Genomic DNA, 27,975 nt, shown 5'->3' on the forward strand with positions numbered 1-27,975 from the left:
GGACTGTTAATCTTTTGCTAGAAAATTACAAAATTGTCAGAAAAGTATACTGCTATGCAACCTATGCTCCTAATCATAATGACGCTTCCTATTTTGAATGCTTAATTAAGCTTTCCAATGCCCCGGATTATTGGATTGTGCAATAGTAAAATGGCAGCCATTTTCGGTCCGATTTGGTGGTTTTATTGTGTTTAAATATTTTGGTCTCCATTTTTGCATTTAAAAAACAGCCTGCGCGCTATACACGGGAGTGCGCTATACGTGGAAACCTACTGACTCGCAGGCTGTTCTGGTTTTATGCTGTTTGCACATAGCTATTTTTACTTTGCTTCTGAGTGGGCAAAGCCTGGGTTTATAGTTGATGAAACTGAAACTGAAGCATAATAATTTATTTAACTACAATGCAGGTAACTGTCCTTGGTCAGGGATCTAACATGATAACCTCAAATAGCATGTGAAGATCCAATTTATACCCGAGGTATGTCTAAGATATATATTATTAACCTAAACTATAGCACTATGAAGACGTCAACACCAACAATGAGTGAACAGTAGGCTCCCAATATTTAATTAACAGTAAGACATCTTACCTGAGACATGTAGAGGTTTTGTACATTACAAACTAAATGTGGTCTGTGACAGCATTTAATAAGTACAAATTGAAGTTTTCATATTAATAAAAAAGTAACTCCTTGAGTGGGGCCAATTTCGACCCAACTGGTATAAGATGAGCAAATTTACTAGAAGACCACAATGTCACACACCAAACATTATAAAGACCTTAAACCCTTAAAGAGAATAGGATTTATGCTTTTATTTTCTATATAACTCTTTATAAATCATGTGACACCAAAGCATGATATGTTTTGACCCCAGGCACATGATTTGAACAAACATAGAAGATTAAAACTTTACTATGTTACACACCAAATACAACAAACCCCCCACCCTTGTAGTTAAAGAGAAGAAGTTCATCAATATTTACTCTTTTACAAATAATTTGACCCCATGGCAATTTTCAACCCCCAAAGCATGAAAATTGAACAAATGTAGCATCAGACCACATTAGAGGACCACAAGATTATGTTACACACCAAATATTATACAGCCCAGACCCGTGTCTAGGTTCGAAAACTAAGATTTTCATTTTAAATATATATTTTTAGCTCTATCGACCTACATATGCAATTGACCAAAACGCTTTGAACAACTTTGAATGTGGGTCACCCAATGATCATTCCTGTTAAGTTTTATTAACTCTTTCAGTGCGGGAACCGAATTTTGAAGGCCTTTGCAAACAGTTTGGATCCAGATGAGATGCCACAGAACGTGGCGTCTCATCAGGATCCAAACTGTTTGCTATTCTGATAGTATTCTTTGAAAAAAATCGAAGAAAATGCTAATTTTAGAAATTCAGCAGACGACATTTTAGCAGACAACAAATTTCCCAGCATGCAAAGGGTAAAAATGTGCCCAGCATTTCCAGAAAGAAGTCTTGAGAAGAAAAAAAGATGGTTGAGGAAATGCACAGACTGATGGACCACTGACAAAATTGTATTCTAAGAGCTTCAGGTGAGCACTGAATGCTCAGATGAGATAAAAGCAAATACAATACCGGTAGATGTTCTATGCTTCCCCATATCAATACAATCAAACCTTAACAACAGATTTTCACATTAAATCCTGGTAAATAGAAACATAATGACCTTAATGCCCATCTTTATTGAAATGTTTTTATTACATATTCAAAAATGAATAATTGAACCTAAAGATTATGGCAAAAAATAATTTATATCCGAACATAATCAAAGCGCAAAGACCCTGGATATACCCCATAGAAAGCGTCATTTTAATTATATTTCCTTAGGCCATTCTTTTGCCCGATTATTTACTTATTCTCTTTTATTGTAAGGGACATTTAAGCAAAAAACAGCATGCCAATGGATAAAGAATTTAATCCATTTATATGTACCAAAGAAACTTTAATGTCTCAGAGTGCAAAGGGGTAGTTTAAAGGGACTTGTTTATTTAATCTTATTATACATGTATATTTTACATGTATGAATTCAGAATGTCAAAAACGAAATTAAATTTCTGTAATTTCTGTACAAAATCTTGTTTGTAATATGCAAAAGAGCAGTGCTTTTAATATTTACAAAAAAATAGGTAGCTATCAGAATCACCATAAAATTAATATTAAAGTTTAAAAACTCGCATGTCATAAGAAAAATTTTAGTTCAATAAAAAATAATTCTTTAACAGCAGCTTCCTTCGGGAAAAAACCAAAAGATTTTCATAAAATATAGTAAAACATTGAACAGATAAAAAAATCCCACAATTTTGCTGTCATATTGTCTTTAAATGAATCAAAAGAATGTGTATTATGATGGTTGATCTAAGGAAATGTCACTTCAAATTTGGCTTTGGTTAAGAGGAAATTTTCCAGGTAAATATATGAGTCGCGTTTTGAGAAATCCGGGCATAATGCATGTGCGTAAAGTGTCGTCCCAGATTAGCCTGTGCAGTCCGCACAGGCTTAGGGACGACACTTTCCGCTTTTACTAGATTTTTGGTAAAAAGGGACTTCCTTTAAACGAAAAATACCATTAAAGCGGAAAGTGTCGTCCCTGATTAGCCTGTGCGGACTGCACAGGCTAATCTGGGACGACACTTTACGCACATGCATTATGCCCGGTTTTCTCAGAGCCCGTCTCATATATAGTTGAAGATGTTGGTCTTACTAACCAGAACAATCAAATTAAATCAAAATTAATTAACATCATACATTTTTGTGTGACACTTTTAGTCAATCACTGATTATTTAAAAGGAGCCCAATAAAATGACCTATCATTTTTTAATGAGGCATTTGACCTAATAAATAAGTATTTATAACAGAAAAAAGTGACGTATTACGTTGAAAGATCAATACAAATGACTGAACTACATTAACATAAATCCTGTCTATGGGAAATAAAACTAATAGCAATTATTAGATAATGGGTGATTTCAAATAATTGGTAAACTTAGATTTTTGTTTTGATGTTTAATTATACAAAGCACCAACGATTGATACCCCCACATTTAAACATTATTGTTTTTGTGTTTATTGTTAGAAGGCAGTTATGCATATCAAAGTATTTTCATTAAACCTTTCAGTGCGGGAACCGAATTTTGAAGGCCTTTGCAAACAGTTTGGATCCAGATGAGACGCCACAGAACATGGCTTCTCATCAGGATCCAAACTGTTTGCTATTCTGATAATATTCTTTGAAAAAAATCGAAGAAAATGCTAATTTTAGAAATTCAGCAGACAACATTTTAGCAGACGACAAATTTCCCAGCATGCAAAGGGTTAAGAAGTTCACATGCTTGGGATTAATCTTATGAAAAATAGACGAGAAAGTTCCAAGCTAATTGGTAAGTAAGCTTCAACATGTCACAAAAGTGATTATTATAAATATCCTCCCTGTCTGCTTTTCAATCCTGTACCCCTTAGATACATATTTTAACACATTTGTAGTCCCCTAGAAAGTTCAATTTAATTAACTACCTTTCTTACTAAATTAAAGTTGTAAAGGCTTCATTTCCAACCCTTAGATACTGATGAGCAGCAAAAAGCATACAACCTGAACACACGGCGAATTACTCGCAGGCTGTTCTGGTTTTATGCTGTTTGCACATAGCCTGGTGATGTGAACTTTGTCTCTGAGTTGGAAAGGCTTAAACTATGTTCAAGGGCACATAATTCCGGAATGTAAGGATCAATGGGAATGAAATAAGGGTCCTGCACATTGTAAACTCTATACTGATGAGAAATTTGCAGGTTTAACTCATGTGCTAATTAAAGTAAACACATTTTACCATGCTTAACTGTCACACCTATGGCAAAGTTCAAGGTCACATAATTTATGACAAATTTAATGTATATTATTGGCCATTAAAAACTATCTTACTATCTTGCACATCTTCATTTCATGGAAACAATATATTGTATAAGACTCAAGAACACATTTATGACCAATCATTTCATAAAGCTGCGCACTTAGAATCCTCACCTGGGCGTAAATGTATCTAAAGTTGTCTGGAAAGCTGTGGCCATTGTCGTCCATTTTAAGTGTCTTATTTCTTTTAAAATATAAGGTCACTTCCAGTTGAATATTTCCTTTTACTCCATTGATTTCCTTATCTTCCACTTACTATTCTCGACACACAAGGCACCTTTAGTTCACCATATGTTATTAACCACTTACATCCTTCTATCCACTTATAAAATGTATGCAAACATTTTTTACAACAATTCATTCACATTATGCCCTAACGGACATTTTCCAGTTCAATGTTTTCACGTTCAAATAATTAAGTCAAAATTCCTTTTGTTTTAACTTTATGCAACTTACTAAAAGATATTTATTACAAATCATTAGAAGACCGAAATACACATTTTAGTGATATTTTCCTTAACTTTTTTTATTTTTATATTTATGATCACAATTTCTTCTAATTAAGTAAATATTGCTTTCTGCAACTTAAGTTCTATAACTCATCAGAAGTCAAAACTTATTTTACTCTTCACAATTTTGTCCACTTTAAATCAAAACCTGAAATCTGCAAGAATAATATTTGTGTCCCTATGATCATATTCCATTGCTGAAAATGATTATTACGCAAATTTGTCACCCCTACTTGGTCAAGTGTTGATAACATTTCAAAGTTATTGTAAAGATTCTTGTTTCATTATATCAACGTAGTACATGGAATGAATACTTGTTGCTTTGTTAATGAAACATTATGAAACGCATTATAATAGCACTTTCATTTAAGACATGGTAAATAAAACCATACAAATTTGTAGCCAAGAAACATGAGCTCAAATGTGACAATTAGATATCATATTGGCTTCCAGTGTTTTCACTCTTAATGACCATTTGGTGCTAAAAAATACCGTTTCCAATCATATATTACACTTATTACCTCATTGTGCCAAGAGAAAACATGGCATGTGCCCACAGATGCTCTAACATTTAACTTTTTTCTCAAAATTCCGACCTAATTAAAACAAGCTGTTTTATTGCAAAATTTGACGTCTGTTCTCTTAATGTGACCTTGACCATAAGTAAAGATAGGGAGAGAGATAGTCTTAAGATAGTCTTAAGATAGTTTACCTGTGTTCCCAGCTATAAAAAAATCCATCAATAAATGGTAAAGTTACGGCTGAGACAGGAAATTTTTGGATGGGCATTCGGACAGTAGCACAGATGGGCACTGCAGTGTGACTTCTAAAAAGGAGGGGAAAAAATTGATGAAAAATAAAAAAAAGGCGATCAATGAAATAAAATTTCTCCAGTTTCAATCCATGGAAATTAATTATAATGCCCAGTATCCATCAGTGAAATAAAATATATCCAATATTGACCATTGGATTAAGTTATTTCCAGTTTTCATTATTTAATGCAATTATAACATCCAGTGAAATAGAATGAATCCAGTTTCGACCACTGTTTTTTTTCACAAACAAAATATTCTTTGCTTTCGCAGATAAAAAACGTGTTCTCTGTCTGCCTTAAATTCACTTATCTTTTTTTTCATTGAAAATAATGCTGATAGCATTTGAAAAACTGTCAACTCACTTGAGTACACAATATATTGTTAACCTAAAAATAATCAAGAATAAGTATGTTTCTTTCCAATAAATTTCAGTTTCTTCCAAAAGATACTATGCAACAAAGGATTGCAACATTTTTCAAGTACAAAATTAATACATCCTAACTATTTCAAATTAACTTTTTTCTGTTTTGACAACAAATTTCAGTTTATCATGGAACATATCACATATACATGAAAGTGTTATTAAATGCAATATTGACAAAATGAAAAACAAATTTGTGTTCAGTGCAAATATGAAGGTATTTGAACTGTCAAATATCTTGTTTGTTCTGTATAAATTACTAACAGGCAGAATTCCACTCAAACCTAGCTAATTGCCACTCTCTAAGCATGAGTGGTAGCACTTTTTACTAAACAAACATAATAAACTTTAAGAGAATTTGATGGATCTATAACTGTTGCAAAGAGCTAAAATATTTTATGTGAGAGAATATGTAAACCAATCAAGTTAAAAAACAATTTATTTTCTCTGCAAATTATTATGATACTTTTCTGTTGAGAGGAAAGAAAACATATTAAATTTTTGTTTCCACTAACATAACCACAAAATCAAAGTACTGAGAGTACTGGTGTGACAATGCTTTTGATGAGGATGGATAGAAAAGAATCAATTTAAGGTTATCTTCATCACCACTATTGGGATTGTGCGTACGAAAATTTTGGGTCCAAAAAAAATGGGTACGAAAATTTTGGGTACAAAAATTATGCCAAAAAAATTGGGTCCGAAAACAATTTGGTAGGAAAAAAAATGGGGTTACAGGGAAGTTAAGTACCCGTGGGGAACTTGACCCATTCAGATAAACTGGGAGGCGGGTTACAATCTCGATCAAATATAACAAGAAATATCTTAAAAAATATATTCAACATGTATTTTCTGTACCACTTATCTTAAAAAAACTTTCTGTTACAGTAAAACGTTTGTGGGTTATAACATTACGTTTCAGCAGATATATTCAAAACTTGACATGCTTTTTTATTTTGCACCATGCTCTTTTATTTTACATGTATATCATACCAAACTTTATATTTCGTTGTTTCCTTTCCTTCATGACATTATGTGTATGCACATGATTTCACATGTGCATGAACATATAATTTTTTTCCTTTGATTATAGTGTTTTCTCTAATTCAATAAGCTTAGGCATGTTTGTTTGTTAAGTACAGCAATAATTTTATGATGATTCCCGAAAGTAGGTATGAGCACATAGTCGTAAGAGCACTTGAATACGTGAGTTCGCCCATGAACACATGGTAAAGTTAATTAAATCTCTGCGATATGACCTAATATGTGTTTTAAACAGCAAACAATATCCACCAAAGGAATAAATTATCAAACATAGTATGTGCACTGATGTGGCTTTGTAATTTCTGTTTGAAAAGTTTATTAAATATGCAAAATGAGAAAGCACGCATAAGAGCGAGTTTCACAAGTGTCGTACGGCTATTATGCTGTTTATATACCATAGTCGCTACAAGGTTTACAAATGGCAGGTTCAAAATAATTCGTTTTCTTTACACTCATGATCGCGTTAAACGTTAATTATACACGTTTTCATTTGCAATTTATTTACAGAATCACGACCAATGTCAAATACAATACAGAAAATGCATAGTTGTTTCATTGATATAAAAACAAATAATGGATTGAATATAACTGATTTAAAATTAACGTTTTCAAACTATTATCAAATCTTTTTCCCAGAATATGTTGACCTATTTATAGCTGAGCTTCCTATACATTTATCAATGATAATCAACGAGGTTTGCCGATTAGAAAAATCTCAATCGGACTGGCTCGGTCTTTTTCATAGGTCACCATTGTGAAGAATTCTTTTATGGTATGATGACTTCGCAGCATCGTCAATAAATGTCTTTGAAATCTCTATATTTCAATGCTTGTTTCACTTATTGTTTGATAATGGACAGAAAATCAAAGCGAAAGAATAGTCCAACCTTTAGTCTTTTATACCACTTTTGTTGCTACACATATAAAATACATCAAAATATCTCCTTTCTAACTGAAGTTATTTAAATGTACTCTACATCTTTCTTTAGAATCTTCAACATTGAAGTTCTTGCCTAAAATTTAGCAGGGTCTTCATTTAGGCTCTATATATCCAAAGTTTCACTAAGGTTAGGCAGTGCAATCTAAAGTAATTAAAAAAGTAAACCTTTATTTTTTACAAGTACATAAGGGACACTACTCTGCATAATTTCAGGGCAGCGTTGTGGCCGTGTTCAAATACATACATAAAGAAAATTAAGACATACTTTAACTTTAATATTCAATTGAATATCTCCAGTAGAAACAGAGATAAAGAGTTGTTTAACCTTTCCCCAATAACAAGCAAAGTGAAAATGGCTTTTGCAACCAGCATAAAACCAGAACAGCCTGTGAGTAACTCACAGACTGTTCAGGTTTCATGCTGTTTGCTTCTCATCGGTATCTAAGGGTTGGAAATGAAGCCTTTTAAATGTGAATCTTGTAAGAAAGGTATTAAAATAAATTTAACTTTCTTAGGGACTACAATTGTGTCGAAATACATATCTAGGTGGTAAAGGGACACAAACAATCAGAATTTTCATGTAAAAAGGGGCATAATTCTGCCAAATTGCAGTCAAGAGTTATGGACTTTGGTCCTACACATGATGATCTCGTAGACATGTGTAAACTTGAATTGAAAATCTGTTGTAGTTTCAGAGATAAGTACTTAATGTTGCGCTCGAACTTTAACATAAATTAAATCTTTCACGTGCTTTGTGAAAAAGCTGTTTAATGCATGTGCGTAAAGTGTCGTCCCAGATTAGCCTTTGCAGTTGCCACAGGCTAATCACGGACAACACTTTCTGCTTTTATGATATTTTTCTTTTCAAGAAAGTCTCTTCTTAGCAAAAATACAGTTTAGACGGAAAGAGTTCTCCCACATTAGCCTGTGCAGACTGCACTAACTAATCTGGGACGACACTTTACGTACATGCATTAAACCTCCTTCTCACAGAGGGATGCTCAAATACAATTAAATGAAGCAAATATTATTGAAAAATAAACCTTGAATACAAAGAAAAAGATCTGCACCAAAAAAAAGCATGTGTGGAAAAAATCATTTTGTATGACCTATTATGTTTGTTTTTTTAAGTTTACCTTTTTTCAATATGTTTGCCTGCAGGACAATCTATTAGTGTCTTATTGAAACAATTATTAACGATGACACTCAAACAAAAACAATAACTGCTGTAACACTCAAAATCAACAATAACAACATCTAATACGATAATCAACAATAAATTCAACAACAGTAGAAGATCTAGAACTGCAATGGCTCATATACCCTCAAATACAAACTTAATCATTTAGAATTTACCATTATATGTAGTGTGACTATTACTATAAACATGTTTTTACAAACTTACACTGATTTTGAAACTTAAAGTTGCAATATTAATATGCTGTCATTAATTATACCAAACCTTGTAAACTGCACACAGCAAGAGTGTGAATGTAACAAAGATAGTCATGTCAGTAAAACACGCAAAGGTTTTACATTTAAGACTCAATAGACTTCCCTTATTTTACCTTAATCCTTTACTTCTGACCTTGACCTTTACCATAAGGACTTGATTATACAGTGCCACTCAATATGCTTTTAACTACAGCAAAGTGGTTTCAAAATCCTTAATTTGCTTCGTCCTTACAACTACATGTTATCATTTTACCTTGATTTGTGATGTTGGCTTAGACCTAGTGACCGGGTTCTTGCATGTAACAGTTCATCACATCATTTTGCAAAGTCATTTGCAGATCCATTGATGCTGATTAAAGTAATGCTCTAATCAAAGTGTCAAGTATTAATTACCTAAATATGACCTTTGACCTTGACTTGTGATCTTGACCTTGGGCATAGAAACTGTCTTTTTGTTTGCTACTCTACGCCGCATCTATCATTTCCCTTTTTTACCATAATGAAAAATTCATTAATTTGGAATTTGACCTCCAATTTCACCTTTACCGAAGACAAAGGGACCAGATTCTTGCACGCAACATTCCACCTTATTATATTGACAACAGATTTCCTTGATTTTACCTTTGACCATAGCTGTGACCTTCAAGCTTAGGATATAAGCACCTGGTTCATGCGCATATCTCTACTTCTCATCATGCTGTTTTTTTTTCCAAAATCCAGCCATGATGGACAATGTTATGCTCCTGAGGAATTTTCAAGTACAGATTCCCTTAATTTGACCTCTGACCTTGATTTGTGACATTGACCTTTAACCTATAGCTTTGGGTGCAACATTCCATCTTATAATATCTATCACTTCTGGCAAATTATTTGAAAATTAATCCATGGTGGACAAAGTTCTTCTCAAGACAAACATTTCCCACTTAATGGCAAATGCTTGCTGCGTCATGCCCACCCACCCGCTCAGGTGTATCCATCATATGGTCCTTTTTTAAAAACAGGGGTATAAAAACATGTGAAATGGCATAGTCATTAAAAGGACAGAATACAAAAAAACTGAAAGAACAGAAAAGAAAAGTTGTGTTTAAGATGTAAACATTATGACCTGCTTTTAAATGGTTGACCAATGTTTGAGTCATTACGTGAAGCTTGTGTACATACTTTATACATGTCTGATTGTGAGGGCGTTTTTAGTAGCCTATTTTTGTGTTAATATTGCAACTTTAACTTAACAATTGTTGTTTTTTCATAAAATAATGCTATTGCAGTTCTTTTGAAAACAAGACACATATAATTTACCTTTTGATTTCTAAGTATATGTTGGGAAAAAATAAATAAATATAATAAACATTAAATCACTAGGTCTTCTTAAACCATTCTTGATATTGATTATCGATTCTTCAAATATTTTCAATTAATTATTGTTAAATGAAACTGTTACAAAGTACTAAATTATTCAACTGCATGCAAATAAAAATGTCAAATAATCAATATGTATATCGAATGGGCTAAAACAAAACCTAATGAGTTTCTAAACTAACACAGACTGAAATAAAATCAACTTATAAAATAAACATTGGATTTTAACCTTTCAAACAAAATAATTATTTCTCTTTTAAAGTACAAAACACATATCAGACTTACACTCGAAGTAATTTTTAAAAGTAATAAAGGGAAACAACTGCTATCATACATGATTTAAACATTGAAATGCTTATAGATACTGAAACTGATTTTCACTTGTAAATAATAAAACACTTTATAACCAAATAAGCCCAACTGCAAATCATAATTAAACTCATGCAAAAAATCTTTGTTTCACAATTCAAGTCATGCAGTTTTAAATTTTTGAAATAATGGAAGAGAAATCATGAAAAAAAAACGAATCATGCAAATGGCAATTTACAATGAATGAAAGTCACTTACCGTGAGTTTTACAAGCTGTTCTTGGTGTTCATTTTTCAGCTCCTCTATTTCCTGTTTGTGGGTCAGTGTCAGATTGGTCAACTGCTCTTTGTGGAGTTTGTCCATAACTGAAAAATAAAAAGTTACACAATTGTAAACAAAAGTGAGAAAATCCACAAATGTGTTTTTAGTTCCATTCTTAAATGATCCAGGCTCTTGCTTCAAACTTAAAGGACCAGTTAAGAGTAAAGTATTTTAACTTCCAATTCTATAGATTCAAGATCTGTTCATGAACTGTTCATGAACCTTAGGGTGCCATATGTTCAAGAAATGATTCATGTACTAAAGTTTAAGAGCCCAATTTCATGAACATCAGTGAAAAAATGGTTCCTGCACAGTTTTGAACCTTTTTGAGTTAAGAAACCAATAACAACCGCTTAAAATGGTTCATGAACTCTAAATACCATTAAAAGAACACTCAATGTTTCATTAACAGTTTAAGAACTCTAAAATGGTTAATAAAATCCAAGAAAATGTGAATTTCTGGTTCCAATCCATGAACTATTCATGAAAGTGTAGTTTACAGACTAAAAGTTCATTAACAGTATATTTCATTTGCTTGGGTCGCAGGGGGGAAAACGTAAAGTATTTTAATTCTAGACACGTAAGTTTTCACTCAAAACATAAATCTTACCTCTCTCGGCCTCTGACAGTGCAATTTTCTTGTTTTCCACTTCTTCTTGAAGTTTTGCAAGCTTTTCCTATAAATGTAATCATAAAACATAGTTTATTTTTGTAACTGTCAAACTGTTTTAACACTCAAAAAGTTACTTTGTAGTGAAGACAATAAGGCAGGTAAATGTGGAAACCAATATAAGTAACTTGCGATTACTATATAACAACTATATTGGGTCTAAATATAATAATCTATTAGAATAAATTTAAACTTTTAATATACAATGTTTAAAAGTCAAAATTACAACAATATCAGGCTAATTAAATCCTAATAGACAAACATTTTTAGCACTTCTGAATATTAATATTTATTACAAAACATAATAGTTTATATGATGAATCAATTCTAGAAAACTCACATTTCATAATGGTAAATTTTTATTAAATAGAGAATGATTATTTGTAGAATCTGTACAATTTCAAACATACCCAAGTACGCTAAGGGATAACATCAGATGAAAAAAATCATTATTTCATGAATTCTTTGTATTTTATAAAACATGAGAATAATCACACACAACTAAAAATTGACTTATGGTACAGACATAATCACCCCCAAAAAAGAACAGCAAAACAGATTCTTTAAAAATAACATAGTATTTCACAACTGTAATACCTTACTTTTATAAACATTACGATCAAATGCAAACCTTAACTTGACCTCTTCCATTTCTCAACAAACAACACTGCAAATAGGAAAAAAAAACCCATAAAACTTGGTTCCATCATATTTGGCATGTCATCAATATAAATTTGTAGCATTGAAATGCATAATTAACTTCACATTCTTAAATTGATAATCATGAAAACTCTGCCACCAAGATATTCAAACCGAAATCCCAGAATTGCATACACAAAGGTAAACACTGGCACACACACACACACACACATATAATAATAATAATTCTGATGTCAATTTGTTTTATTGCAACATACCATATCCCCTGAATCCACAACTGAATCCAACCATAGCCCACCACATACATGTACATTTGTGTCAAAAAGGTCTGCTAACTCACACTAACACACTCTTCTGTTCTAATTTGCAGTTCCATTACACCATTCCTGAATCCCCAGTTTTCACAATCGTATGTCAACATAAAGTAACCATCTTCATTTGTGTCAAAGCGGACTGCAAACTCAAATGATCACACAACGCACTTCTGTTGACATTTGCACCATTACACTTTTTCCAAATCACCTGATATCAAAGCCATGTCTCTACTGATTTCAAAGCCATATCTCACCTAATATTCAACCTCAGCACTATTGTATTTCCAAAACCCAGATTTTCGAATCCCTATCTCACAATCTACATTCATTTATTAACCCTTTACCACTTAGTAACATATTTAGCCCTATACCATTTAGATACATATTTTGGCACATTTGTAGTCTCTTAGAAAATTAAATGAAACAAGGCTATTGTCAAGCAATATGGTCCCCTTACCGGCTCCACCATTGTCAGAAATTCCATCATGGTTTTTTTTGTTGTTGCCATAGCAACCACAATTTTTGACGAAGGAACAAAATGAAATGACGTGCATAATGTCCATATTGCCATCTATCCATGTTGCAAGTTTCATGAAAAAATATGAAGAACTTTCAAAGTTATCGCAGGATCCAGAGAAGTGTGTCAGACTGACGGACCGACGGACTGACGGACAGACGGACACACAGAGTGAAAACCATAAGTCCCCTCCGGTGAAACCGGTAGAGGACAAAAAAAAGACCTTTCTTACTAGATTTAAGTTTAAAAGGCTTCATTTTCAACCCTTAAATACCGATGAGCAGCAAACAGCATACAACCTGAACAGACTGCCAGTTACTCGCAGACTGTTCTGGTTTTATGCTGTAAGGCAAAAAGCCATTTTCTTTTGCTTCTAAGTGGGAAAGGGTTAAAAGAATGATAACTCTGCCATGCAGACAAGCAAAACACTTTTATTGTGTTTTGCACTACACTGCAACGCCGATATATCGCGGACCGTTATATCGCGCTGTCCAATATATCGCGCTTTGGCTATGGCTCCCAAAAATCCGACAAGCATGATCACTAAATGTCATGATTTAATCTGAAAATTCGCTAACTTAAGCAAAAAAAACGGTTCTAGCAAGTATTAACACCCTATATGTCGCAGTGAAGCGTGAAAAACAGTCGATAAGTGACAGTGTTGTGTACACACGGCTGGGATTGTTTTTAACACTTAACAAATAACCAATTAGTGTCATTTCAAAGGTAATAATGGCAGTTTACTGGTATATAAATCGTTTAATTTCGGTACTGGTCATGAATTTCTTTGTTCTAATAAAAAGCGCGCGAAAATTGGCGTGGGTGTATTTATTTGTGAATAAAAGTTTCGTAGCGGGTACAACATTGAGATAATTTAATTTCCATTAAAAGTTTCGTTGTGAATTTCAACTAAAGTACCGCGGTATCTCGCGAATTATGTGGCATTGACATTTCCTCTTAATAAAATATAATTCAAACACGCTATATCATTACCGTTACGCTGTTTCAGTTCCATCATTGGGACTATTTATAAAGGTAAATTCGAATCTATGCACAATTATATTTAAGACGTTTTTTAAGGCAATAATTTTTGTTTTGAACTGTTTCGCGAGCGATCGTACAAGAAAATGAAAAATATAATTTACATTTTGGTTTTTATGATAAATACAGATACGTATGTAGTAATGAAAAATGTTTATTGTAGAATTGGTTTGCAATTATTACTATAAAAATATCGCCGTATATAAAATGAAAACAGTGGGGAAATTTGACACAATACAATTTAGTTAGACATTTCTCCAATTATATCGCGCGCCGGATATATCACGCTCGCGATCTTTGGATCCCAACAACCCCGATATATCGGCGTTGCAGTGTATTGTGTTTTCAAAACTCACATTTCTCACCATTATTGCACCGTTTACATCTGTGTAAAAAAAGACTACAAACTAAAGGCAGACACACTACTCTGCTGCTATTGCCATTTGAACTATTGTACTGTCAAGACCCAATTTCACAACTACAGTCAACATTTGTATCAAAAAGGACTGAATACTCGTGCATCCATGACAAAGCACTTCTGTTGCCAAGATACCAATGTGTGCCAATCCCCATAGTTTATGCCCATATCCCACCATCTACATTTGTGTCAAGACTGCATATTCATGCTGAAAAAATACACTTTTGTTGCCATGTGCACACCTTGACAAATCCCAAGATATCACACCCGCATTCCATTCAATGATAGACCCCCCGCAACATTGTTTTCTCAAAATTCGAGAATTTTATACCTGAATCCATCCATGTACATTTGGGTAAAACTTTTATTGTGTTTTGCACTATTGTGTTTTCAAAACTCACATTTCTCACCATTATTGCACCGTTTACATCTGTGTGAAAAAGACTACAAACTAAAGGCAGACACACTATAACTCTGTTGCTATTGCCATTTGAACTATTGTACTGTCAAGACCCAATTTCACAACTACAGTCAACATTTGTATCAAAAAGGACTGAATACTCGTGCATCCATGACAAAGCACTTCTGTTGCCATGATACCAATGTGTGCCAATCCCCATAGTTTATGCCCATATCCCACCATCTACATTTGTGTCAAGACTGCATATTCATGCTGAAAAAATACACTTTTGTTGCCATATGCACACCTTGACAAATCCCAAGATAATCACACCCGCATTCCATTCAACGATAGACCCCCTGCAACATTGTTTTCTCAAAATTCGAGAATTTTATACCTGAATCCATCCATGTACATTTGGGTGAAACTCAAATGCACAAACACACACACAATTTGCCATTTGCCCTTGTCTTTCAAAACCCCTAGATTTTAACTGCACTAGTGCCAAGAAATACTGCAAACAGATGCGGGTGCACATACAAGTAAAAAAACAATTCTGTTTTAGTTTTTCACAATTGTTTTCCCAAAATTCCACATATCACACCATTTTCCAACATCCTGCATTTGTGTTGTGTGCACTATAACACCTGATTCCCAAAACCCCAGATTTCACAACGTATCTCACCATAAAGTCACCATCTACATTTACGTCACTATTTGAGGCATTTTCTTCACTTTCCTCTGTTATATCAAATATCTACAAGAGATACAGACTCAGGGGTTTAGTATGAAAATATGATAAAAAATAGTACATTGAGCAATTTAGTCTTAAAAGCGAAAATCAACCCCTGTAAAGCAATAAAAAAACAAGCGATGTGTTTGTGAAACACTATGTCCCCATATATTTGACCTCTTACCTTGAAGGATGACCTTGACCTTTCAAGACTCACAATGTGCAGCTCCATGAGATACACATGCATACCAAATATCAAGTTGCTATCTTCAATATTGCATAAGTGTACATTAAATTAGTGATTTTGATCCATATATTTGACCTTTGACCTTGAAGGATGACCTTGACCTTGACCTTTCACCACTCAAAATGTGCAGCTCTTTGAGATACACATGCATGTCAAATATATGTCAAATATGAAGTTGCTATCTTCAATATTGCAAAAGTTATTGCAAATGTTAAAGTTTGCACAAACAAACACACAAACCAACCAACCAACAGACAAGGCAAAAACAATATGTCCCCCACTATAGTGGTGGGGGACATAAAAACAGGTGGTTGATTGTTTAAAGTGGGTAACATGTCTTGTTAATGGAGCATTGTTATGTAGAACATGTATTAAGTAAACAGCACTTATACTAAGAACAAGTTGTCCTGTGTTATAAGAGTTATGCTGATTTGCCAGTGTTTTATACATCAAAACACTATTTCTATGCGTCAGAAAAGAACACAGTTTATCTGAAATGTTAATCTAGAAAACAATACTGAGAAAGCAAAGAAAAGACATGCTAACTAACCAGTGTTTTGTTCAATTGCTATTTCAATGCGTGTAGTTAAAAAGATAAATTTGAATTTTAACATGTTAATTCAGAGTTGCCAAGAGAGTTGCTACACTTGTTACCATGGATACTACAAAAATGGTGTTACCATGATTACCTGGAAGATGACTAGATAACATTACCTTCTCCTGATCATGTATTTTCTTTATGAAATAATAAACATAGAGAATGCATACAAATGTCCATTTCATGGCAATTATTCTTTTACGCGGCGTTGATACTATTTTGTGGTTTGTAAGTGCTATCAAATGTGTTGTCTTAAGGAGTTCTTGTCTTTCCATATAAGATGTCTAATTGCATACAGAGTTTTTGAACTTGCAAACAAAAACACTATCTTTGCATGACCAGATTTGGTTTGTAAGCATACATAGAGTTGCTGGCCGTACAGAGTAATTGTTCTTAGCTTCCCTTCATTCTTTATCATTGTCTTACAAATAGAGTTCTAGTCCTTGCATTCACTTTTCTTGAATAAAGATTGATTGCCTCAACAAACAAAATGCCTTTTACCATTGGATACAGAGTTATATGGCTCTTGTTAAACATTTATTTTTAAACACAATTTTTGCACTTACATGCTCGTTGTTCCTGATAAAATAGTTCTTGCCATTCTAATTAAAAGTACTGTCATTTTATGCCTATTTTTTCTTCCTTTTCTACTTTATTTATTATTTATAAGGTCCATGCTTATACTAAAAAATAGCAATAACATCTACATATGAACTTTTGAAAAAAAAAACTGCTGCTGAATTTTTTTTAAATACAATTCAAGTCTTGCAACCAAACTGCATACTGTGAAATCATTTCATTTTGCCTAGACTCTCTGTTTCACACATTTTCAGGAAAAAAGTGCATTAATGCAGATCTGTTAACTCATATCTTATTAAATCATGCAGTCTTACCCACATATAAGGACTGTGAGATATCCCACTAGTTCACCACAAGAAAATTAACACTTTACCACCTACATACGTAATTTGATGCAATTGTAGTCCCTTAGAAGGTTAATTTTTATTAAAAGCCTTTCTTACTAGAGTCAAGTTTTAAAGGCTTCATTTCCAACCCTTAGATACTGATGAGCAGCAAACAGCATAAAACCTGAACAGACTGCCAGTTACTCGCAGGTTGTTTTGGTTTTATGATGTTTGCACAAAGCCATTTTCACTTTGTTCTGAGCGGGCAAGGGTTAAATGATTTCACAGTATTCAAAAAGTATATCATTCAGAAGCAAATAAGAATTACTGCCAGGTCTGAAATTTAGAAAAAAGCAGTTTTATTCCTCAATTCAAACCATACACTGGATATTTAACAACTTTTAAGAAATTTCCCCTCAAAAGCATGAACACATTAAATACCAATTTCCGTACCAGTACATTTGAACAATTTGATAATTATAGTGAAATAATACATGTGAACATTATAAATAATCACAATATATTGACTGTCCTTTAATTTATAAACAAGAGATGCTTTTAAAACATGTATGAACCCCTTCTACTGCCCAACTTTCAGCAAAATAGTCCCTGTGACCTTCACCATAGATCTATTGATTTGACGATCTTAAGGGGTCATCCTTCAGCAAGCTTTAACAACCTGGGATTTCCTTGATGATCCTTGGATTTCTCCTGATATTTTATGGAAATTCATTTCATGATAAGAGCCCCTGTGCCCTTAACCTATGACCTTATGACCTAAATCTTAATGGCAACAAATGTCTTTTTACAATGCATTGAGAGCTTGACCTTTGACTTCAAAATCAACGGGAATCATTATTTCTACCCAAGCAACAAGAAAACCAATTAAGATGATCTTGGGTGAAAGCATTCTCTATATATCATCTAAAAATATATTTCTTTATAGAAGCTTATGTGACTTTGACCTTTGACCTGATGATCTGACAATCAAAGTGTGTCTTCTTTTTTTCCATGTAATCAATATATGATTAAGCAGGAATGTATGATAAAACGGTTCTAAAAAACACACTCTGATTTCATGTGACCTTTGTCATGTTGACCTCAAAATCACTAGGTGCCTTTCCTGTGTCAGAAGTAACTATTCTACTTATTTGCATGATCTTAGGTCAAAGAATTATGAAGATACTATGCAGAAATAATTTTACAATAACAAGCACTGTGAATTGCTGTTACATTACAAAATTACCTTGACCTTTGACCTTATTACCTAAAATCAATTGGCGTCTTTCCTTTTTGCCAAAAGCTACAAGTTAACCAATTTAGATAACCTAAGGGCCAAGCATTCTTGACATACCTAATTGTCCTCCTAAGTAACCATCATATCAATATGAATGGATTTAGGTCAAGGTATTTTCTGGATATCATGCCGAAAAAAAAGATCTAAGAACAAAACTAATATTCAAACTGATTGACCTTGCAACTGACTGACCTTATGACAAACGTTTTAGTAACATAATTTTAATCCCAATCAGTTTGTTTCAGTTACACATGTCGAAAATTGACTGTGGTTTTAATTCATTTTATATGCAAACAAATTATTAATTCAGATACTTTCATCGGCATCCAAAGCAAAAGCCAGAAACTCAAAAGATACACCACTGATAATTAATATGCAAAAATAATTATGCTCTTTGCCAAAAAATCATGCCAAAAGTCACAACATTTAAAAAAAAAGAAAGACAAACGCTGTAACTAACATTCTCACACAATTAAACAAAATTGACAAAAGCTGTTACAAAAATAATAATCACAAATCTTCAAGAAAATCTAACAAAAACACAAACAAACTCTGTTGTTTATCACATAACACAAACTACAAAGTTTCCTTTGCACACTTTACCTTTATTTCAATATGAAATGTAACAGTAATCTGGAATAAATTCCAATAAACTGTGAATGCCACGCCTTATATGAGCCTTATTGTGGGAAAACAGAGCTTAAATCACGTGTCATCAACGATAAGTCTGCGCAGACTGCAAGGCTATTCTGGGACGACACTTTCCCCTAAACTGGATTTTTATGAAAATGGCATCCCTGATTGGGAAGCGGACAAGGACAGCGAGCGAGGCCTGGTATTGTAATGCACATTGGGGGTTAGAGGGTAAGGGTAAGAGGTAGGGTTAGGGATAGGGGTCGGGTTTGGGTTAGGGTTAGCCTTAACCCTAACCCTAACCCAATCCCTAACTCTAACCCTTACCATTACCCAGGGTTATCTCCCCTATACCAGGCCTCGCTCGTTGTTGTTGTCCGCTTCCCTCCCTTATTAGCCTGTGCTAGCTGCATCTGGGATGGCAAGTTACACATATGCCTTAAGCTCTGTTTTCCCAGAATGAGGCTTATTTGTCACCTACCATCCTTTCAATAATATCATTGTTTGACAGACATTCTTAAAAAAAATGTTTGTCCAGCAAATTACACTCTTTGGAATTTTCAGCAATCCTCATATTAGTTCTTTTCTGGATTGCTAGAGGTATATGGTTAAATCAATACATTATATAAGAATTTATCGAGTACACAGTTTTATAATATCGAGCTGAAAAAACTAAATCAAAATCTTGTTTTTGTTTTATCAGTGCTTCTCTCAATAAAAGAGAATAGTAAAAACAGACATCATATATGAAAGTGCATACCATTATTTCATGGTTAACAGAGAGCGTACTTAGTGTTAGTTCCTATCTAAATTAATTAGAAATTTCATACAAATCAATAGGAAAACTTGTAAATAGAGTGACAATCAAATTGTTGCAATTTTAGTATGTGCATGTCTACACAGAAACATCTTAACCAAAGATAGAATATTATTATATATGTAATTTGAAATTGAGAAAAAGCAAGTCTATTAATGCTAGTTGACAGTTGAACCATAAAAATTAAAACAGTGATCAGTAGGGCCAGTAAACAGAAATATATGGACCAGCGATTTGCCACAAAACATTTAAATTTCTCTGCAGCTACTTTCTAAAGAAAATTACAAAACTTTCCAAATGTGTGTTTTCGAATTACAAAAAAAACATCAAGTGCGTTTATGTTAAAAATCAGAGTACACCAATCATTGTGTGATATCTTCAAGCAATGATTGGATACCTTTTCACTTAATTTAAATATGATTGCCATTTACTATAAACACCTAATCCAGAATACAAAGTAAGATAATACACTCATTTAAACTCAAAGTAACATTTAAGTTTTTTTCTCCGTTTATTAACTTTTGTCTTTTGACATTTTTCCTTTGTTCATTAATGATTAAAGTTTAAAGTCTTGTCTTCTAAGAGTGTTATTACTATTTATTTTTGTATTTTTGTTGAAACAATCTATGTAAATTATTCATATTATGTTGATAACTAATAATTCACAAAATTGAGCCCATAAAATTTAACAGATTTTTTAGTAAAAAGTGCGTTTTAAGATGAACTTTCTTACACAATTTACCATATGTGAAAATTTATATGACTGTGAAATGTGTTAATTGTGACACATGACCTTTTCAGTGAATTTCATTAAAAACTTAACCACATATAGGTGACAACCTAACGTAACTTTGTTAACAGAGTCACAAAAACCCATTTTATGAAAGTTCGTAAAAATAAAGTCACACTTTACATGACTGTGAACGCTGTTAACAAATGTTCATATGTGCTGATATATTATGTGAAGTTTCTTAAAAGATCATTTTCAATTTTCATGACAGTGAACTTAGTTAATGACTTTCCCGCAACACAAAATATCTTAGTCACACACGTGCATGCTTTTTACCTTCGTCTGTGCCTGTGTATTATCCAGCCTCTTTGAGACTAGTTGCGTATCGAACTGGGACTCGGTCAAATTAATCTCCATTCTGGAGATTTTTTTACGCAACTCCACAATCTTTTCATCACGCGATTTGATTTCCTCATGCAGCATTGTTGTGTGAGCTTCGTTATCGCTGGCGCTTTTCTACATGAAGAGAGAGGTGTTAGAGAGGGAAAGCTATGTTAATGTGTCTGAAAGAGGCAGGGGTTTCATTATGACACTTGAGGCAGGTAATTAAATCACCCAGCAATTTAGACCCAAATCTACAACAAAAACTGGCTCCTTTTTAACTTTTATAAAATAACAAGGGCTGTTTGTAAAACATGCATGCCCCCCATATGGGCTGTCAGTTGTTGTGGCAGCCATTGTGTGAATATGTTTTTGTCACTGTGACCTTGACCTTTGACCAAGTGACCTGAAAGTCAATAGGGGTCATCTGCCAGTCATTATCAATGTACCTATGAAGTTTCATGATCCTAGGCGTAAAGCATTCTTGAGTTATCATGCGGAAACCATTTTACTGTTTCGAGTCACTGTGACCTTGACCTTTGACCTAGTGACCTGAAAAACTATAGGGGTCATCTGCCAGTCATGATCAATGTTCCTATGAAGTTTCATGATCCTAGGTGTAAGCATTCTTGAATTATCATCCGAAAACCATTTTACTATTTCGAGTCACTGTGACCTTGACCTTTGACCTAGTGACCTGAAAATCAATAGGGGTCATCTCACAGTCATGATCAATGTACCTTTGAAGTTTCATGATCCTAGGCCTAAGCATTCTTGAGTTATCATCCGGAAACCATTTTACTATTTTGAGTCACTCAATAGGGGTCATCTGCCAGTCATGATCAATGTACCTATGAAGTTTCATGATCCTAGGCCTAAGCGTTCTTGAGTTATCATCCGGAAACAATCTGGTGGACGGACCGACGGACGGACGGACCGACATGTGCAAAACAATATACCCCCTCTTCTTCGAAAGGGGGCATAAAAATAAAACTTACATTACCCTTATGCTTCTTAATGAAACCCCTGCAGAGCGGTATATCTTAAGAGTTAAATCAAACTAAGAACAAAGCAAATGTCTGTTTCAGACATCAATACAAAATAAGGGAAAGTATGGTTATGCCCATTTTTTTTTTTTAATTGCATAACAATAATTTCATGATATATGAGTCGAAATGCTATTTTATAATATACTTTATAAACAGAAATAGTGTTATGTACGTATCAGAGTAAAGGCATAATATTAGTTAATGTATATCTGGCACTCTTAAAGCTATTGGTAGATTATATTACAAGTGGCTTGAACAACAACAAAAAACAATACATTCCTCTTATAAGACAGAAATCTAGTTGTCACATAGCCAATCTGACATGATTAAAATACAAAATATTCGAAGAAATAACCATTAAACTTGTCCATTCAAACATGGGTCTTCCCGTAATTACTCTAAGTTTATTTGTTTTCGTCTATACAACAAATATTCCAAAAATAAAATTGAGAGACAAAAATACAGGTGTTCAAAAAAATTAAGAACACTTAAAATACTGCATCCATGAGCCGATACGGGTATGCAATATGAATAGCATCAAACCAGGATTTCATCAAGATAAACATTCTGACCAAATTTCATTAAGATTGGATGAAAACTGTGACCTCAACTGTCTACACAAGGTTTTTCTATTATTTGACCTAGTTTTTGACCTAGTGACCTAGTTTTTGACCCCAGATGACCCAAATACAATCCAAACCCAGATTTTATCAAGATAAACATTCTGACCATATTTCATAAAGATTGGATGAAAACTGTGACCTCTACTGTCTACACAAGGTTTTTCTATAATTTGACCTAGTTTTTGACCTAGTGACCTAGTTTTTGACCCCAGATGACCCAAATACAATCCCAACCCAGATTTCATCAAGATAAACATTCTGACCAAATTTCATAAAGATTGGATGAAAACTGCGACCTCTATTGTCTACAAAAGGTTTTTCTATTATTTGACCTATTATGTGACCTAGTTTTTGACCTAGTGACCTAGTTTTTGACCCAAGATGACCTAAATACAATCCCAACCCAGATTTGATCAAGATATACATTCTGACCAAATTTCATAAAGATTGGATGAAAACTGCGACCTCTATTGTCTACACAAGGTTTTTCTATTATTTGACCTATTATGTGACCTAGTTTTTGACCTAGTGACCTAGTTTTTGACCCAAGATGACCCAAATACAATCCCAACCCAGATTTCATTAAGATAAACATTCTGACCAAATTTCATAAAGATTGGATGAAAACTGTGACCTCTACTGTCTACACAAACAAATTGTTGACGGACTCACACACGCACACGCACATGCACACACAACGGACGCCGGACATCACACGGTCACATAAGCTCACCATGTCACTTCGTGACAGGTGAGCTAAAAATCAGAGTGTCTTAAAACTTAGAGTTATTACGGCATTCCATATGCAGCCATTTAGCGTAGCTCCAAACCAACCTGAACTTTTGAAGTCTCATTGGTGGCAGGGTAACTGGAGCTTAGTTATAATGCTGGCCATATTTGGAATAAGACCCATTTTCGCAATACAAGGCTTATTTTTTTACATATAGTATTGATGAGAAAACAAGGTAATGAAATATATTTGTGTTTTGTCAGATTAAAAGAGAGATTTTGACTTTGATACAGTTAAAGTATGTACAAAAGTTGGTACAAACAAAACGAAGATTATTTTAAGATTAAATATGGGTATCCAAATGAACAAAATCTTTTTTTTCAGTTCATTTTAATATGCTATGTTTTGGGAATTTTATAAACGAGATCTAAATAAATAGCAGAATATTAGTGACTACAAACTTGATTGCTATTCCCAACTGACTAAATGTGAAATCTACATTTTTAAGTGTACAAAAAAGTATAGATTCAATACTAATTCTAGTGATTTGAATTCAAAGAGTCTAATTCTATTTTTTTTCTCTAAATTACTCAGTGCAATTTATAGTGAGCAGTGCATTTAAAACAAACTGTTAATACATGTAAAAAAAAGATTCATAAAAAAAACGTTTATGAAAACAAACAAAAATTGTTGTAAAATTAAAAAATGTTAAAACAAACAAAATACAACAAAATAATTCATGCTCATAGATATAATATAATGCACTAATTAAAAAAAAGAAGAAACAAGAGCGCCGCATGACGGAGCAATATACGCCCGATTCGTGTGCCATTGGAGATGATACACTGATGATTGATGTATTTGTTTTGGAAATAAGCAAAAAAAAATTTCAAAAATCGCGAAAAAAATAAACCCGATGAAAATATCGCAAAATAAAACTGGATAAAAATATTGCATAAAAATATTGCATGTGTTAATCGGTTGCATGTCTCCAATCAGACCTGACTGATATATAATCTATATACTACCTCTGACCAAGTTTGGTGAATTCAACTTGAACTAGAGCTTTGTCACTGAATGTGACTTATACCCCCATACCACTTTGACGCAGGATAAAAAGTTGTTTAAAAGTTTCGGATGAATACAATTTGAATTAGAGTCCGGACAAAGTGGCGCCGTTGAAAATGCACTAATTGACCCTATGACCTAGTTCTTGACCCGACATAACCCATATTCGAACTTGACCTAGATATCAACTAGATGCAACTACTGACCAAGTTTGGTAAAGATCGGATGAATACAATTTGAATAAGAGTCCGGACAAAGTGGCGCTGTTGAAAATGGACTAATTGACCCTATGACCTAGTTTTTTACCTGGCATGACCCATATTCGAACTTGGCCTAGATATCAACTAGATGCAACTACTGACCAAGTTTGGTGAAGATAAGATTTATACAATTTGAATTAGAGTCCGGACAAAGTAAAATGCACTAATTGACCCTTTGACCTAGTTTTTGACCCAGCATGACCCATATTCGGACTTGACCTAGATATCAACTAGATGCAACTACTGACCAAGTTTGGTGAAGATCGGATGAATACAATTTGAATTAGAGTCCGGACAAAGTGGCGCCGTTGAAAATGCACTAATTGACCCTATGACCTAGTTTTTGACCCGGCATGACCCATATTCGAACTTGGCCTATATATCAACTAGATGCAACTGCTGACCAAGTTTGGTGAAGATCGGATGAATACAATTTGAAATAGAGTCCGGACAAAGTGGCCCCTTTGAAAATGCACTTATTGACCCTTTGACCTAGTTTTTGACCCGGCATGACCCATATTCGAACTTGGCCTAGATATCAACTAGATGCAACTGCTGACCAAGTTTGGTGAAGATCGGATGAATACAATTTGAATTAGAGTCCGGACAAAGTGATGCCTTCCGCCCGCCGCCCGCCCGCCCGCCAAGGGGTTTCACATATAACGTCCCGTATTTTATACGGGCGTATAAAAACAAACAAAACTAATGCCAAAATATTCTTAAATGTACCAATGATTTTATCTTTAAGTCATGAACAAAAGTCAATGAAGCTGTTAGGAGTATGCTATTTGTGAATAGACCATTGGCATTTAAATGCCTTCACTAACACATTTTCTGGAACAACATTATTTAATATTCAAATAATTTAAAGTGATAAACTGAATCAAATGTATCACACATTTTACAAATGTTTCGTTTGCATTTAATTTGCTGCCTATATGTATATAGGCTCTTCAGATGTGATCACATTTTTTTTAACATTCAGTTCACAGAATCAATGAAAAAAGCTTTGTAAATATCAAATTTGTACAGCAAACAAATCACAAACAAAAAATGAAACACAATAAATCAAGGATAAAAGAAAAACTGTATAATTTCTGGACATTTGTTTTTGTTCAAACCTGCAAAAAGGTCAAAAGACCTATAGGATCCGAGTTTGCATTCTTTACAAAACAATAATAATTATTACACCATTGAGTACATACTTATAAAACAAAAATATTATGCAAGTTTTCAGTGTAATATATGTATTAACTTTCAACATAATAATTATCAACTAAAAGGATTTCTACTAAAATGATCTCTGCAATGTTTATGTGTTATTTTTTTCTAAATATTAAAATGTGTGGTCTTGGCTTTAAGAACCATTGTAAAAAAATCCAAAGTATAACCATCTGCAATAATAACAAACTTCATTAACATGTGTTTAAAGCATGGCTGATTTAGACATTCCTGAAATAGATAAAACAATGAATTTTCATCGTGTTGTCACAAATTAATGATGTTACCTTGGCAACATCTGCAGCAGTCTTGTATCGCACGGCTTCCTGTGTTTTCACATCAAGTTGCTTTGACATTAACTGGAACTTCTCGTCTTTTTCTTCAAGTTCTGCAAAATAAACATACAATACAAAAATTCAAACACTTGACTAAGTTTGTTACATTTTTCTTTAATTTAACTAAAGGATTCTCAGCCAAGTGGGAGGTTTGCCACCCGTAAACCAGTTTTAAACTTTGTTGTTCTCCTCAAGTTCTGCAAATTAAACATACCATAGAGAAATTCCAACAGTTGACTAAGTTTGTTACATTTTTCTTTTAATTTAACTAAAGGATTCTAAGCAAAGTAGGAGGTTTGGCACAATTAAACCAGTTTTAAACTTTGTCGTTCTCTTCAATTTCTGCCAAAAAAAAGAATACCTGCATACAAACAAGAGCTGTCACCATAGGATGACTTATGCCCCCTATAAACGCTTGATAGAAGTTATAAGCTTTTTTCGAAACCTAAACGCAGATTTCGAAACCTAAACACGGACCCTAAGTTTAAGGTCAAGGTCACAGGGGTCAAAATTTGTGTGCATATGGAAAGGCCTTGTCCATATACACATGCATACCAAATATGAAGGTTATATCTCAAGGGACATAGAAGTAATGAGCATTTTTCGAAACCTAAACGCAGATTTCGAAACCTAAACGCGGACCCTAAGTTCAAAGTCAAGGTCACAGGGGTCCAATTTTTTAGGCGTATGGAAAGGCCTTGTCCATATACACATGCATACCAAATATGAAGGTTATATCTCAAGGGACATAGAAGTTATGAGCATTTTTCAAAACATAAACACAGATTTCAAAACCTAAACGCGGACCCTAAGTTCAACGTCAAGGTCACAGGGGTCAAAATTTGTGTGCGTATGGAAAGGCCTTGTCCATATACACATGCATACAAAATATGAAGGTTACATCTCAAGGGACATAGAAGTTATGAGCATTTTTCGAAACCTAAACGCGCAGTGTGACAGACGGACGGACAGTCTGATAACTATATGCCCTCCTACCGGGGACATAAAAATCAACATTATCCTTGTAACAGAATGATTGTCAGCAAAATGTGAGGCTTTGCTTTTATGAAACCAGTTTGACACTTTACCACTTAGATTCGTATTTAACCCTTTACTACTTAGATACGTATTTAGCCCTTTACCACTTGGATTTGTATTTTGACGCATTTGTAGTCCCTCAGAAAGTTAAATTTAAATAACCACCTTTCTTATT

At 33.6% G+C, this 27,975-nt stretch overlaps 1 protein-coding gene and 1 long non-coding RNA gene across 2 annotated transcripts in view; both read right to left on the reverse strand.

Moving 5' to 3' along the window:
* The window catches only part of LOC127850894 (myosin-11-like), a 160,915-nt gene that overhangs the window by 101,054 nt on the left and 31,886 nt on the right, over window positions 1-27,975 (reverse strand). The window contains exons 9-13 of the mRNA XM_052384285.1: window positions 26,715-26,815; window positions 21,432-21,611; window positions 16,830-16,850; window positions 11,726-11,792; window positions 11,053-11,159 (exon numbers count right to left, since the gene is read on the reverse strand). Of these exons, the coding sequence (XP_052240245.1) occupies window positions 11,053-11,159; window positions 11,726-11,792; window positions 16,830-16,850; window positions 21,432-21,611; window positions 26,715-26,815 (476 nt within the window). The remainder of the gene's footprint in view (window positions 1-11,052; window positions 11,160-11,725; window positions 11,793-16,829; window positions 16,851-21,431; window positions 21,612-26,714; window positions 26,816-27,975) is intronic.
* LOC127850907 (uncharacterized) lies at window positions 21,663-24,445 on the reverse strand. Its single transcript, XR_008035556.1, has 2 exons — window positions 23,614-24,445; window positions 21,663-23,444 (listed from the first exon to the last, which is right to left on the reverse strand). It is a non-coding gene; the product is annotated as an uncharacterized LOC127850907 (long non-coding RNA).

The sequence above is a fragment of the Dreissena polymorpha genome, chromosome 11 (genome assembly GCF_020536995.1).
Source record: "Dreissena polymorpha isolate Duluth1 chromosome 11, UMN_Dpol_1.0, whole genome shotgun sequence".
NCBI lineage: Eukaryota > Metazoa > Mollusca > Bivalvia > Myida > Dreissenidae > Dreissena > Dreissena polymorpha.